This window comes from Anser anser (genome assembly GCF_964211835.1).
Source record: "Anser anser genome assembly, chromosome: 1".
Classification (NCBI taxonomy): Eukaryota; Metazoa; Chordata; class Aves; order Anseriformes; family Anatidae; genus Anser; species Anser anser.
Window position 1 is genome coordinate 91,917,358 of NC_139720.1, and position 16,355 is coordinate 91,933,712.

Below are 16,355 nucleotides of genomic sequence, written 5' to 3' on the forward strand. Positions count from 1 at the left end.
AGCCTGACAAAAGATGATCCTGAAGTTGAGGCTGTGAGAGCAGCAACGAATAATTTATTGATAACAGTGATTAAATTGGAAAGAAAATGTATATTGAAGGAGGATATTTACAAAATAACTCTGTTCTTTTAGGAAACAAAGTTGCAGGGAAAAGCAGCAGATGAATATTTTAGTAAATAAATAGCTGGACTGAACAATGAAGGCTAAGTATACAGAGGAAACTAAATGTACCAAAACATTATGCAGTGGGGTTATTGTTATGTGTTTACTCGATGAGAAGTGTATGCTTCATTTCTATTGATATTTTTTCTAATGATCGGTCTCAGAAGTTCTTTGATTTTGGAATTTTGAGAGGAAAGGCATAATCAAGAGTACAAATGCTGAGAGAAAATTAGGAAATAGCAACCCTTGTACAAAGTTTACACAAATTGTACTAACTGAAAATAATAGCATTCCTTTTTTCATGTATGTCTTGGAAAAACAACGACAAACAGCTCCATGGGATTCTCCTTATATACTGGAGAGGCTGTTTAAGAAAGCTTTCACTTCTGATTGGTTCACAGATCTGAGTATTGCATCTGATTGGTGTCAGTTAAATTGAAATATTTTACATATCATTAATGCTACTCAAACTATTTTGATATATGAAGCTATGCAAAAACTTGTAAATACCTAGTTTATTCTTTCTTACTTTGCCCCTGCTAAAAAAAAAAAAGGTACTCTTTCCAACCTGATCAAATTAAGATAGTACTTCGTGCTCTGTTTTGCTGTTTAGCTTTGGATTTTGGATTTGACTTCTGTTTTTTTTCCCCTTCTTGGGATTTCAGTTAGGGTCATCATTTAATATGATGCTCCATTGAAGTGGTGATGTGCATGTGTTTGTTTTTAATTGATTCTTCACAAGTATTTATTCCTGTTTCTCCAGTGTTAATGTGGTCAGTGGCCATGATAACAGTCAGTTTAATGCTACTGAGTCTGCCTTGTTTCTGGGATCTAATTGTCAAACATATTGATTTGATCTCTGCACATAAAAGTCCATGCTAACACAAGACACTGAGCAGCTTGGTCTACAGGGTCATTCATTTTGGTCTAACATAGAAGTTAAGGCATGTTAGAGAGATTTGTTAACTAAGCTAAACTAAATGTGGGCCAGACTGTCAAGGCATTCTTACATTTGTTCTTCTTCATAAATTTGTTGCATCTCTAGACAGAGGCAGCCACTTCTGCTTTTTTCAGAGGTGTTGGCTCTTTGTACTATAGGTTGTTTGTTTTTTGTAACTGCTTTCGAGGCTGCTGTCTCCTTCAGGACCTGAGATGCTGTCAGGTCTCCAAATGTCCTTGAGCATTTCAAGCTCCTCGGCACTGTGCTCTGCATAGATTTTTAAAGGCACTAATATCTTTTTTTTTTTTTTGAGAAGGCAGAACTTTCTGACACCTAGAGGCAGGCGTGGTACATCAGCATGTCTTGTTTTTTGCTACTACTATATAATGGCTCCCAGAATGTGCTACAAAAAGAAATCCTCACTATAAAATCTTACCATCTTATGAGTGCAACCAGTATGTAAATAACTTAGGAAATAAAAATCTTTCTACTTAAAAAATAAAAAATAAATGATAAAATGCACTGTAACACCCAGTAGGAATTTAAATATCAAATATAATTTTAGAAGGAAAAAATCCTCTACAGGAGATTTATTGGTACAGATCATTTGTCAATATCTTATTCTTGAATAAGGATGAATAAAACACTGTTAGTAGAGGAACGAAGATTTGAGGTGTATGTTGATATTGCTCACAGAAGGAAAATAAAGATATATAGGAGTTTTGTTAAATCTTCCTAGATGTACAGGTACTACTTAAAACAAGTTGTTAAATTATTCTCCAATTAGCTTTAAGTATATTCCTTTAACACCGTAGGCTACTGACAGTTGGGAAGTACACAATGTTGAACAGCAGATCAGTGTTTAATTGGGAAAACAACTAAATCCTTAAGTGTACTTGTGCAAAACACCATTTCTTTCCAAAAGTATTGTGAAAACCTATATAGAAGAACAGTCGTACTGTGCAGCAGTTCTTACACACAAATGAGTAGGTCTTTTGTGACTGTTTGAAGGTTGATGGTTGTTTTAAACAAAGGTTTAATTTTTACTTGAATACCATGTGAATGCTGTGATACTGCTCCTACAATTCCCTTTCAAAACTTCTTCAGGAGGACAGGTCCTTTAAAATGCCAGTTTGGACCTATAGTTATTTCTTGCTTAGTCCGTAGATTTGCTTGGAAGACAATCTGGAACGTTTCACTTACCTGTTTTACACCTATGTTTGGTATGTCAGTTTGACAGGATACAATCTTTAATCATTCACCGTTCCTTCAGAACATCCAAAGCAGATCTCACTTTGTGATTGCATATTTCGTTCATGAAGCTACTTCAGATGTTCTCTCCATTTGATGTATGAATCAAACCCATTAGTCTTATGGGATCATCATGAATGGCTTCTATGTTTACAGTATTTTCAGCAGCCAGCTGATCACTGTTGAGGTAAATGCTAACTTTTGAAGTGATAATGGTGGGTTTGGATGATCTTTCTTCATCCTCTGCTGAAGGGTCTTTTTTTCTCCTTGGTTTTCTGCGTTTTCCCTTGACACTGTGATCAAGTGAGGCATAACACATCTGATGGTCAGGCTCCACCTGGAAGGAAATTCACTTTGCATTTAACATTCAGTACTCATGCTTGATTTAAAATTACGTCTAAGGCTTTCAGTATGTCTGTATTGTTATTTGGGAGGGGCTGAAGCTTACACAAACTAGCTGTAAATGAACTAATTGAAAGTACAAATGATTAAGCTATGGCAGCACAGAAAACAGACCAACATAACCTAGTGGTAAATGACTCATGTTCTTGGAATAATGGCAGTAAGTAAATAAATAATTAAGGTATTATTCCCTCTATGGTAATAAGGATAGCTTATATAATCAGCCCAAGTTCTTTGCGATGCAAGGCATTGTTTGATCTGCTTTTCTTCCCCCATTTGATCTATTAGAACGCCATTGTTCGCGACCGGTTTTTGCAGGCTTTGTGCGGAAAACAGACGATGGGCGATTCTTTGTTCTATATCTCATCTGATTTCAAGTGCAAAATGTATGTTGTGTGTGTGTATCCACTGCTACTCTCTATACATTTTTGAAGTCAAATTGTTAAGTGCTTTTGGCATTGGAATTTTCATAGACGATTCTGTTTCTGTGAAGTTTATGTTAACAGATCTTTAGATAAGAAAGCATGTTTCTTCCCCCTGGAAGTATCCTGAGAGAGAGAGGCTGGAAATAACTCCTTATGAAATACGTGGAAATCAATTCAAAAAATTGATACTAGGAATGCTTCAATTACAGACAAATTTCAATAGAAGCTTGTATGCTTTTAGGTATCCAAGTAACAACAAGATAAAAATCAATAGAAAATCAGTTGTCTTTCATTTGTTAAGGCATAGATTTTTGTGCTGGGCAGGAGAGAGTTAGTCAAACTCATGATTACCATGTGATGCAACTTATGTTTTCATTTGGTTGATGTCCAAAACAAATACAATTCTTCATACAAACCATGGCAGTAGATGCATGCTTAATTGAGCCTGATCTGCATGCCTGTGACTGAGCTTTATTATGCCATATGGCTAGAAATGAGCAGTCCATAATTCTGCTGCTTCCTTTATTAATGGCTTAGACTGAACTAAGTGTCAAGTCTGTGCTTAAATTTCCTGATGAACTGAAACACTCAAGCATGGTAACTTTTGTGATGAGCAGTGTAAGAATTTGAGTTACTTATTGTCATGGGATTACCACAAAAACTCTGAGACAGACCACATTACCCTAATTCAGATATCCAAATTTAAAATTGAAGATACCTGTAGTTGGTTAACTGGCACTTGGGGCTGGGACTTCATCTGCTCGTAACAACATTCCTCTATAATTTACCAAAGTAGAAAAATGTTATTAAAGACATCTTACTGAGGATTAAAAAATCCAGTTAACAAATCCCCCTGGCAGAAGTAACCCCACCCCTTTACTCCCACCAATTTACTTTGATAGAAGCTTCACTTGTTTTGAAGTGACACACAAGTCTCTCCCTCTTACTCTGCTTACAGAGTAGCTTAGAAATTCAGGCACAGACACTCTAAAATGGAAAATAATGTTCTATTCATGTGGATGATAAGCTTCTTGTTATGCACTAAAGGGACATAGTTTTAGACTGCTAGAACATCTTCAGCTGGGGATAACTTCACATACCAAAATATTCATCAGTAGAGGTGATCTATTCAGTAGATGACCTGGTCTTGTAAACGGTGCAGTACATTAGTTTGCTGTTCTACCCCAAGTAGGTATTACTACAGCAATTTAAAAAGGAAAGGATTCCCAAGTTTTCTGAGAAACACAGAATGTGTCAGTCATCTTGCTTTTAACTTCACATTTCTCATAGCCACCGAATAGACACATGTTTTTAAAGTGAAGCTTACCTAAAATTTCCTGACTGAGATTGCCATAAACTGGGTCATCTTCTGTGTAATGGTCATCATAGCTAGAATGGGAATGGAAAGATATTTTAAAATCACATAATAAGCTTTATTTAAGACCCCACTATTCTGCTTTGAACATTTTACACAAATATACAGTAAAAGATTGTATATGACCTAAAAAACAACACGAAGAATATCTGGGGGAATGGGAGGTAATAACACTGGATTTGCAGGAGGGGAAGAGAAGGCACTGTCAATATTCTGAAGATAAATTTATCATCTAGCCAAGGATTGAATTCTTCTTTCCTGTAACTTAAGTATGTATAAAGGTAATCTCAAGACTACTAAGCTACTGGTTGATGGAGTTCTGAAAATATTAATGATCTCTTAGTGAGATAACTGTGGAAAGTGGCCCAAAAAGGACTTCATGGGTAAGTGTAACCAACTTCTTGCTTTATTGGCTCACATACCATATAATCTTTTGAGAACTACATCAAACTTTTCTAATCCTGCTACTCATATTTATAGTGATTGCTGTAATAAGGAACCTTCTACCACCAAAATAAATTTGTTCACTGTCGAGTTACATGCCTTCACTCTCAAGCTAAACTCCTTTAACCTACAGAAACGCGCTCCCTTTCAGATGACAACTTCATGTGCAGAGGTAGCTTAATCCTTCTGAACCTCCACTTTGCAAGCTAAATTTGACAAGTCTGGGGGAAGCTGGTGAAGGTCAAAGAGGCCCAATGTAGTAGTGTGGCACAACAGGAGTGCACCTTTAGAGTCAAAAAAAAAATGTTGCTAAGGAATAGATAAAGCTGTATGTGGTTGGGAAGGAGGGCTAAATTCTATTTAGCTCAAGCCTGGTTCGATTCACTGAAATCCAATTAACAACTGGAGTATGAGGTACAATCCTGGAGCATGGCTCCTAGTTTGGTTCCATCTGAAGGGAACTCTGTTCACATCCTCCAAGACCGCTTTGCAATACAGGCTAAAGAACTAAATGGTGCTTTTGGGGAGGATGTTCTTTAAAAAGTGCACTCATGATTAAACTAAAATTCTTATGTCAATGCACCTAGACAAGACCAAAACAAAGTTCAGCTTTGGATATTTAATGGTATTCTGTATTCCATTACCTGGTGTTTCTTGAAAATGTTTTTAAGCATGTTTGTAAAAATGAGAATCATTAGAGTGAAGCACTGTGTGATCCTGTTCCCATTACATCCTTATACTGTGACTTGTAAAGAGGATGTAGTAATGCAAACTTAGACTGCTTTTGTTCAGCTGATTATACCACTGAAAGACAGTAACAAACGGAGGGACTTCGCAATTTCAAGTAAGCACGTCATTGAGGATTGGTTTGGAGAGAAGGACAACAGCTTTTGTATTTTTGTTTCAAGGGCCTCTTATATTTGTGTTGAGGTGAAACTCCTTCCATCTCTGTTTTCTAAAGTAATTTCATTAATATAGTATAAACTGGGGAGAGATCAGGAGCTGTCCAGCAGCTGGAACCAGTGCAAGCAGACTCTTTAGGGCTTTTGAACACAGTGTGCAAAAGGAGGTTATGAAAAGTAAATACACACGAGTTACTGCTCCACAAGTATTAAATATCAGACTATAATTTCTCATTATTTTCTGAGAGTTCTCTTTAATTATAATAGATTCATTGAATTTGAGTGATAAATAGTGTTTTGGCTCAATATCTTGTACTTCCTTCCATAAATAAAATAAAATGACTGGAGTACATCTCTCCTGTGTGAAATTATTTCCCTCCCTCCTTCATAGAACTTTTTTTTTCATAACTCTCCTGCTCTCCAGTAGTTCCAGGCAGGTCATGTGAGATAATGGATTTTCCCCTGTGTCACCCCTCTAAAGCCATCTATCATAATTTATTGCTTACTTTGCCCTTCTCAGAAAGAAACTTTTTATCCACTCTTACCTTGGACTGTTGTCTTCGTAGTCTTTATACATTTTAGCTAGAAAATTTGTTTAAAAAAAAAAAGTGAAAGAAAATGAAATGTGTTATTTAAGGGTGCTTCAGATAATTGTCCTAACCGAAATGCTTCTGATTTCACTGTATAGAAGTAAGTCTTCCAGGCTCTATTTTGTTACACAACATATATGTGTATTAAATATAATCCCTTCTCCCAAAAATGTATTGTAACATATGGGATTCATTTCTTGTTTCCTCTTCCTTCTGCTTCTAACATATCTTTTCCTATGCCTAGGGAGGTGCATCGTGTTTATATTAGAAGATGAAGGGTTCATTTTTTTACTAGTTCCATTGCTTCCATCTCTGAAAGAGAGATATCCTGTGATCCACAGACAAAGAAACTGAAGCAGAGAGGCAATAGCCACAAAGAGATTTATTGCTAGTGCTTGATTAATAACTCTGGAATGCCTGACTTTCTATCTTGTGCTCCAGGACTCCAGACTTTACCATGGTAAGGCTTTGATACCAGAACACTGTAGCATCAGCCAATCTGACTGCAGCCTTGCTCAAGGTTTGTTTTGTAAATGACTGTGATTTTTCACCGTATAAATATCTGCCTAATAACACTAAAAGTCAAGATAAAACAAAGAAGCAACACCCTCCTCCCCCTCCCAAAACACTCCAACATCTCTTTTAATAACCTGTAGTCATACCAATTCTCTTATTCTTGGTGATTTCAATTTATAAGCAATAACCTTCTGCTTATGTGGATTACGTATGTGTGTAAGCCTTTAAAGTAGTTTGATCTAACAGTGTTTGCCCATTCATATTCATACAGCACAAGGTACAATTTTCCCTGTGTAAAGACAGGTTTTCCTGAAGGGTTGCAGTAGGATTGTACAACTGATTATAGAATTATATGCAGAAGATTGGTTGGACTGTCTTAGTCAATCACATTAAAAAAAAAAAAAAGTTAATTTTAACTGAAAACAGAGTATGACTGTAGTCATCCTCTAAAAAAATAAATGAGTTCCTTATTGTCAGTGACACATTGGTTTGAGAGAGAATCCCATGATGAAAAGCAAGTTTTTTTGTTTGTTTTCAAAACAAACTGATTAAGCTGATTAATTATGAAATATTAATATTAAATCTTAATATCAATATTAATCTAATTAATTATGAAAGCCAAAATTCAAATAAGCATTTGGGAATTTGGGGAGGATCAAATTTTCTCAAATGTATTTTATGTTAGTACAGCTACTTAAAATCATTTTTAAATTAAGGTACAGTTATAATATAAATAAGTAACATGAAATGTACTCCTAAAGAAAAAAAAAAAAAGCAATTAATGACTTTAAAAGTACACTATAAAAATAAAACATTAGCCAGAAATAAGTTCTTCACCCTGTACATTTTCTGTTGATTTGTCATCAGAGGACAGATTTGGATAGTGGTTTTTAGCAGTGGGTTGGACAGGTAATAATCACTCTGTAATCTTACCTGATTCTTCTAAAAATTTTAAAAGTTACACCCTCACAGCTAGAATCATTCTTGCCAAAGAATAACTTTAAGACTCAAAAGTATAAATCTTTTGGCTTGACATCTCCCAGAAATGATAGCTTTCTCTGCAGGTGCTTTTAAACAGTCAAATTCCTTTCCTTACAGAGACAACATTACTTACTTTCTTGCTTCTTTTTCATATAGTGTGAAATATTCAGTATCAATGAAACAATCAGAGCCAGACTCAGAAAGGCCAAAACTCCCCAGACAGAAGGGTGGCATTCCATTTCTGTAACTGAAGGAAAATCATTTTATATTATGTATTGTCTAACAATTACACTGTATTCTTTGTGTTTGGTTGATTTTTGCTTTCTGTAATTCAAGCCTTTTTATTGTTTATTCTGTGGCAGCCATTGCTCTATGAGCTATATAATTAATATCAAAACCAGATGCTAAATAACAAGAAAACATTCATAAACTGTTAACAGAGCTGTGGTTTCATAGCAAATCAACCAAAGGCTGGGCTACTAGTTTGCCTGTAAAATGGAGTAAAAATCACACATTGCTTAAAAAAAAAAAAAAAAAACCTCAATGAATAGCTTTGAAAGTGTTTTTCTAATTGTCTTTAAAAAAAAAAAAAAAAAAGGTAGCTGGAGCAGAGGTTAGATGACACTGGCAGCATGAGATTCAGTCAGGTCCGTAATATTCCTATTTGGTTTTGATATAGCTGGATTCCTTCAGGGGCTTAATGTTTTGTTTACTTTTTAAAGGAAAGCTGAGTAAAGGAATGCATCACTATACATTCACATGTTGCAGGGGCACCAATGCATTTACTCCTATTGAGAAGACAGAGCTTTGTTCCTTGGCTCACTGACTCCAGCTCACCTTAGAAAATGCCCCTTCTGGTTTTTGTTCCCTAATTACACTAGTGTTGAAAGACTCTTTTAGTTTTGTTTAATTCCAATCCACAGATGTTCTTACGATGATTAAACAAGATAAGATAATCCTTGTTAGTGAGAAATTGTCACGTAGACTTCTATGTAGCACTTTTCCTTCCTGATCTGGACTCTCTTTTTTAAAGGAACAAAGCAGAGCAAATAATCTGTAAATTCCTGACAGCTTTGTAACTGTTTATTCCACATAGTCCTTCCAGTGGCCATTTATCCATCCTTTCAAACTAAATATCCAATTTCCATTCCTTTCTTTTCTCCTAGTTTAGTTCTAGAAAAGTTATTTGAGGGCTCTCCATTACTGCAATAACACATGTCATGTTGAGAGGCACTTTTTTGCAATGAGCTACGTGAATGAGACATTCATTACAAGAGACAAAACACCATGATATAACGCTATGTTATTCCCATTTTCCAGAGGAGGAATTAAGAAAAATGGAGATCTCACCTTGAGAAGATGTAATAACATCAAGAGTAACCAGCGTTTGGAACCGGGTTACTGTACAATGAGTCACTATAAAAAATTTGCATCCTGTGCAACCTGCCCAAAACTACAAGAAGTCTATGCCAAAGACAGGAAATTTTAAGTCTCAATGTAGTCCAACTCTAAATAATAATAATCATCCTTCCTTCTTCTTCTGTCCTATCTTTTGTGAAGTGATTGCCTTCCATTTTTCTTATGTTCATTTATTAATGCTTTTCCTAAGACTGTATTTTGTCCAGCGAGCAAAAACAGTATTGTGGCCTGAGAGAAGGGCACGTGTACGTGTGATAGAAACAAAAACCCTGTGATTCATTGGAATAAAAACAGGGAGTAGATATCAAATATACAACTTGGATCTGAGTTTCTACCTTTTTCTAGGTATTGAAGGCTATAATTTATTGGTCTGTTTTAGGAGTTCTCTTTTTCCATGGTGTTTCCAGAGAAAAAGGAGAATTCTTAATTAATGTGGAAGAGGTAACCAAATTTTTGTGGACAAGCTTTTTTTCATATTTCAACTTCTGAGTTATATTTGAATCGCTGACTGGAAAATGGTTGATGTTGGAAAAAAAGTTGTTTTCCATTTCAGTTTCAAGTTTAAGATCTACAGTATTTGGGCAATTCCACTTCTCTAGAACTTCTGAAATACTCTAGCAAAACAACTTTTATTTCTAATAAAATGTACCAATGTTTTAAATTTTACAAGCTACAGGTCTTTCTTATACTTAGTTTAGAAACTTGCATAGGTTTGGGGAAAGGTAGAAAACAACAGTTTCATTTATCATTATTTAATTTATTTTAAAGTTGATTTCCCAAAATGTCAATTTAAACATCTGCTTGTATTTCAGTAGAATATGTGACTTTACCTATACACATACACAAACATGTATGTGATGTAAATGTCTTTTTTATTTTTTTCTCTTACCTTTGCAATATGAGCTACTTGTTTTTCAGACAACCCTATTTATATTTCAGAAATAAAATCAATTTTCAGTTACCCCATAAAACCATAGTAAAGGCCTTGATCGGACACACAGGAGTGCCTCTGTGTTTGGACTATGGTTTTCTAATGTCAGTTTCAAGTTAATCTTAATTTTCAAGTACAAAATACAAGAGATTTTTTTTTATATCTCAGATTTACAGATATACAACTCCCAGCTGTCCCCCAGCTGTTCTTTTACTACATTTATATTTGTTGCCAATATGCTAGCTATTTACATTTATAATTGCATTATTCAAATATTTACTACTTTGACAACTGCAGTGGTAGAAGGAAAGCTAATACTTGTTTGAAGAACAGTTTGTCTCCTCAGATAACTACGCTGCTCTCTCTTTATGTTATGATAGCAGATGCAATATGTGACAGCTAACTGGTTGTGCTAAAGAAAAAAAGTAAGGCAAGTGCGGGTGGAGACTGAGAGATAGACAGCAAGAGATGTTTAATTATAGTTTAGAGTGTTCTGAAATAGTTTTATTCCATTCTCTAATTTTAATTCTAAATCATCTATTGTCAAATGTAGCAAAACTAGATTTACCATTCTGAAATTACATATTTATTCTTAAGAACCCTTAGAACAGTGTTCGGAACATTTCCACTCAATTACCTTCAAACTGATTAAAAAAAAAAAAAAATTATATCTTTGGGAAAAATGTCCTAAGGAAAAAATAGGCCCCTACGGACAGTACACTATTATTCTAATAGGATAAGCCTAATTTCCATCAGAGTTTTCTGCAATAGTCTAAGCCTAAGAGCAATAGTCACTTGCTCATACTGAAGCTGTTCTTAAAGCACTGTGCTCCGCTGTGAAAGAAAAGAGTTCATCGTATAGCCAAAGGTTTCATGAGGGCAACAATTCTAGTTTTAATTCAGGAGAACCTGGGAGGTGGGTACTACATTTAATCATTTGGGAGGTGGTACTTGGGAGGTGGTACTACATTTAATCATTACAAAGATGCCAGTATTTCAAATACCTTATACCAGAATCTCTCTAGTATTATTGGTACATTCTTATTCTGCTGTTCTTTCATTCTAGTTTGGAAACAGCATCAAACTGGATGTCCATCCAAGCAGAGTATCTGCCTCAGGTAATTGTTTACTCCATCTGGATGATTTATTTATTTATTTCTACTTTTGTGACTTTAGGGATGGGGTTACCCAAATCTTTATAGTAAATTCACACAACAAAATACAGGGAAAAAAAAACTATTTCCAAAGACAGTTATTTTTGCTTTTTCTCCCTTTTAAATCTCTTGATGACTGTCTGCACCAACAAATACAGGACACGGGAATAAATAAACATTTGTTGACTTTTTCCTAGGTTTGCAGAGTCCCTTCTACTGTAATAAGGGTGGGGATAACAGACAAAAAAGAACAGACAAAATTGAAACACCCTAGCCTTTCCTGGGTGAATTCTGCAATTACTGCAACTTGAAGGAATTAACATAATCATTCTTTCCTACTATCCTATCGTACATCCTATCCTACTTACCTTTTGGTGGGACAGACCAGATTCAGCAATTTGGGGCTAGAAATAGATGTGTTTTCTCCTAGCAGCGTATGTATAAATAGTAGAAGTATTAAGCTCTGTTCCTTCCTGTTCTAATGTATTTTATTCAGAGAATTTGTCACAAAGGGTAACAGGAGTATATCATCCTTCTACTGTACTTTCCTACAAAAAAGGAACAAGAGGTGGGGAATATAGATACCTATCTAGCAAGAGCTGTCTTGCCATCTATTGTATCAACTCATTATTCATGTTAGCAGATTAATTACTTTGATCACTACCAAATTTTAGAAGATAAGCTGGAGCACAAAATAGTTTGTTTCTCATTGTTTCTGTCTGTAAATTTGTCAAAGATTAAACAAAATTATTTTTTCCCTCTCCTATTAAATGGTGAGGTAAATAATATTCTGTACCAATGACCCCTGCCAAAAAGAAACCCATTAAAAGACTGATAAATGTTAAATTAACATTAATAATGCTTCCACCTGTGTGAGCTTTTAAGACAGGATTAATTCTCCGGAAAGGATTCGTTAAGATGCAATTAATTAATGCATAACTAATTGCTTTGTAAGATACCAACTTCATACTTCAGAAGGAAAGAAGCACACTATAAAATAAGAAGTCCTATGCTCAGTAAATATTTTAAGAATAAAATTGATGTCAATGCTTAGTCTTCATTAACAAACCTTAGTGCTTTTGCCCACTTAGCTGAAGATTAATGAAGGTTTAAGCTGTTGACGATGACTCAGCCTCATCATTATGTTTATATGTTCTTAATAATTTAACTTCAGCACAAAGGGCAACCTTCTTGAAGGACTGGTAATCAACTGAAGTATGTTTCTACTGTTCATTTTTTTTTCCAAATTTATAATACTGAAAAGACAAGACTCACCTGGTTTTGTTGTTTTTAGGAATACACCCCGTCTCTTTATCCAACAGGAAAACAAGTTATGTTATGTTGGCAGACCTTGGATGTGCTTTTATTTCAGATCTGACAGCATAAATCTATCTCCAGAGTTGCCATCAGTCTTAAAAGTCTCTAGTCTTTTCTTCCCCTGCATTCTTACAGACAGGAAATGTGGTTCAGGCTTTTACAACTTTACTAGCAAACTGACAGTCTCCTTGAGTGTACGCCTCTGAGAGGGAATAAAATATTCATATGTGCACTTGCATACAGTAACCACCTGTCTTGCCACAGAAGAGCATGTACAGAGCATGTACAGGACTATTAGTTCAATTTTATGTGATAAAAACCTACTATGGTAACATTTATATGAGACCCATACTGTAAGGCTTCCTATTTGTGCTACGTTGAATTCAACAAAAGTATTTTGGATGCCTGTTAAACTCAATTACAGAAATATTTTACATAGGAGTGCTATTTGACTCTTTCCTTCTTGAGGTTTCTAAACCAAGTCTGGAAGTCCGTCGCCGAGAGAGCCTACAGTTTAGCCAGTAAGACAACACAGAGGCATGATGCAGAAATTACACCACTGCCAGATTTGGAAGGTCAGGTTAAGATATCGTAATATGCTCCCTCTGTTCTTTAATGTCTGTGAATCTGAGCTTACAACTCAAAACAGTTGTGGAAAAAGAGGGTAAATCAGCATGTGTCTTACTGTGTGTGTTTTGCCCTTTTTTTTTTTTTTTTTAATTTAGCAAAACATGCCTGTGTTTGGCTAGAAAAGACATGTTATTCTCAGAATTGCAGTAGCTTCTTCCAGAGGAAGCTTGCATGTAGATCACTGTTGAAGAGGCTGTCTTTTAACTTTTCGAGGGTTTGTGTGCTTTTTTGTTTGTTTGTTTTCAGAGCAAATGGTTTTATCTCCAATTACGCATAATGTAGAAGTAGGAAGCGTTGGTTAAGAAAAAAAGGTGAATTACATGACTGTTTGTCTTTTTGGAATACATGAATTGAAAATGTCCTCACTATAATCTAAGGAGCAATGTAAAATGTTTGTCTTTGAGAAAGGCTCTTATAGGAGGAAACAATCTTGGCAGTATAAGTTTATTTGGGGTGTTATTACTTCAGGATATTATTTTTATATTAACTGCCTTAGATTGATGCTTAAGAAATAATTTACTGGTTTAGCATCTTCTTTGAATGTGCAGGTGCAGGTTAGTCTTATTTAATATGACATACTCTTCCATTTGAATCCAAAGGCAAATAAGACTCTTAACTACTCACAGCTTTATCAGAATGAGGTGCATTGATTATGAGACATTAATATAGAAATAATTAAAAAGTTTTTTGAGTTTATAATTATCTTGATGAAAAATTGCATGAAAAATGACATTTTTAAATGGTTATAGCTTTGGTGTTTGCCAGCAACTGAGTTTAGACACCTTACTTATAAAAATGTCAGTAGAATCAAAATTACAGATACTTACTTTCTCAGTGTTAAATCAAAAAGCATAGGTCCATCCCATTTAATTCTATATTCCATTTTTCAATAAAAGTTCCTTTCAAAAAGTGAAACATACTATGATATGTGATTTAAACCTTGGCTTTCAGCAGGGAAAAAGATACATTTTTTATGAAATGGCGACCACAATTGATACCTTTGAAAGTAAAAGGTTTATCATGAGCTTAGGGAAGTAAAAGAACTCAACTAGTTATAACAACTGCCTTTAGTAGTTCCATGTCGTAGGCTCAAGTGAACTGAAGTGCTGTGAAGCCACCTTATGAGAGTATGCAACTCGGAAAGAGACCTCTTGTAAAGACAAAGAATCTTTATTTGAGGGGGAAGTTGATGAGAGTGGGAAATACATATTTAATAAATGGAGACAGTTGCTTAATTTCTCAGCTAAGAGTGTGAGGAGTAAAACTGAGATCTGCTGAGGATTCAGAATAAAATGTTTACCAGCCTGAACAAGAAGCTTACAAGTAATAAACTCCTTTGGAGATAATTAGAGCCATAATGCATAGGTGAACAGTGAGAATACAGTAGGGGATTTCTAGGTTCGTAGCCCTGGTAGCATGTTAATAAATCTGTTCTCCAAGAGCAAATCTTTGTACAGTAGCATCTTTGGTCACAGGAGTGAAGTCTATTGGATTAGACATGAGTATGATGTGCTCTGCTGGACAGCCTGCAACAGACTGCAAGATCTGTTAGACAGCAAGAAATTCTTCATTGCAGGCCCTAAAATCCATTGTGAATATTACTTCTTACTTCTCTTTCCTGTCTTTTATATCTGTGTTAAGGTTAAAAAAAAAAAAAAAAGAGAGAGAGAGAGAACCAGCCATCTGCTTAAAGTTTTGTTATTCAGGATAACAAAGACAAGGATAAATTGTGCCTAATTTTAGAAAGACATGACATAATGTCACTCCATGCACATTTATTGTGTACAAAGATGTTTCCTCTGTTTTTGAAAGTCCCTGAGCTGTAAACTGCTGGGGGCATATTCTGGGGAAGTATCTCTGACCGCTTACCTACTTATTTGATCTTTGGTAAATATATGCTGCTGGTGTCTCCAAGATATGATTCTACATCAAATAGACAACTGACTAGTTTGGGAATGGTTCTTGCTAGACAAGTTCTTGGAAATGGTAAATGAAGTACTATTAAATATGGTTATGCACAGGCATATAAGAAGGAGTAAGTCTGTGCTCAAATAGAGTCAGACAAACAGTAGGGTTTGGCAGAAGACTTGAATGATCAAGTGAATCTGAGTGAGGGAGCAGTTGAAAAAATAATGAAAAGCTTACAAAGTATTATTTTGTTTGCTGCTTTAGGGAAAGGCAGGCAGGAGAATCCCAAAGTAGGCATGAAAGATGATGTTTGGAAGGGAAGCCATACTTGGGAAGGGAGAGGGTTGATATTAAATTTCTTTCTCTGGGCTTAACTGAGTCTTTCTAAATTTGATATTAGTGTAGGAACAAAACAAAAGATTAAGTAATATGTTACAAATGTTTTTGTTTGTTTGTTCATTTTTGTCTTGAAAATATGTGGTGCTATCTACAGAATGGAATAATTAGAAGTCCTTGCAGTACTTGTCTTTTAAGTACTCATGTTATAGGGAATGTACTCATAGTACTCATATAGTACTCATGTTATAGGGAACTCACACTTACTGTGAAGTTTGTTAAACTTGTATAGTAAACAATTTTGGGGAAGGAGATATGGGACAGCAGCTAAACATGGTAGATATATATATATCCAATTTCTATGATGAGGTCGCTGTATGTTGCCACAAAACATGGAGCTAAGGCAATGGCTGACCAAGGAAAGACTGCAGAGACCCAGAGGATGTCAGCAAGTTTCCAAAAGCAAGACCATTACTGGAATACATATGTTTAAAGTACTTTTCTGGTTCTGGATGAACTGTGGCAGGATGGAACTTTTTATGGTGGCTGCAATCCACAGCAGTTCTCAGCAGTCCCTTCCAAGCCTGGAATTTGCTACATGCAACTGAAAACTTAAAAAAAAAAAAAAAAAAAAAAAAAAAAAGTTTTCAGCCTGATCAATCTGAAAGTCAT

At 35.2% G+C, this 16,355-nt stretch overlaps 1 protein-coding gene across 2 annotated transcripts; it reads right to left on the reverse strand.

The window, feature by feature from the left end:
• Positions 1-1,344: 1,344 nt before the first annotated feature.
• TRAT1 (T cell receptor associated transmembrane adaptor 1) lies at positions 1,345-13,345 on the reverse strand. Of its 2 annotated transcripts, XM_083809646.1 has the most exons (7): positions 12,768-13,345; positions 11,861-12,040; positions 8,122-8,235; positions 6,447-6,483; positions 4,508-4,569; positions 3,899-3,957; positions 1,345-2,690 (listed from the first exon to the last, which is right to left on the reverse strand). In XM_083809646.1, the coding sequence occupies exons 3-7, from the start codon at positions 8,225-8,227 to the stop codon at positions 2,430-2,432; spliced, it is 525 nt and encodes a 174-aa protein (XP_083665772.1). In that variant the 5' UTR covers positions 8,228-8,235; positions 11,861-12,040; positions 12,768-13,345; the 3' UTR covers positions 1,345-2,429. The 2 variants fall into 2 exon arrangements, with proteins under 2 accessions (XP_083665772.1, XP_083665771.1); XM_083809645.1 differs by lacking the exon at positions 11,861-12,040 and having other exon boundaries at positions 12,768-13,342.
• Positions 13,346-16,355: the final 3,010 nt, after the last annotated feature.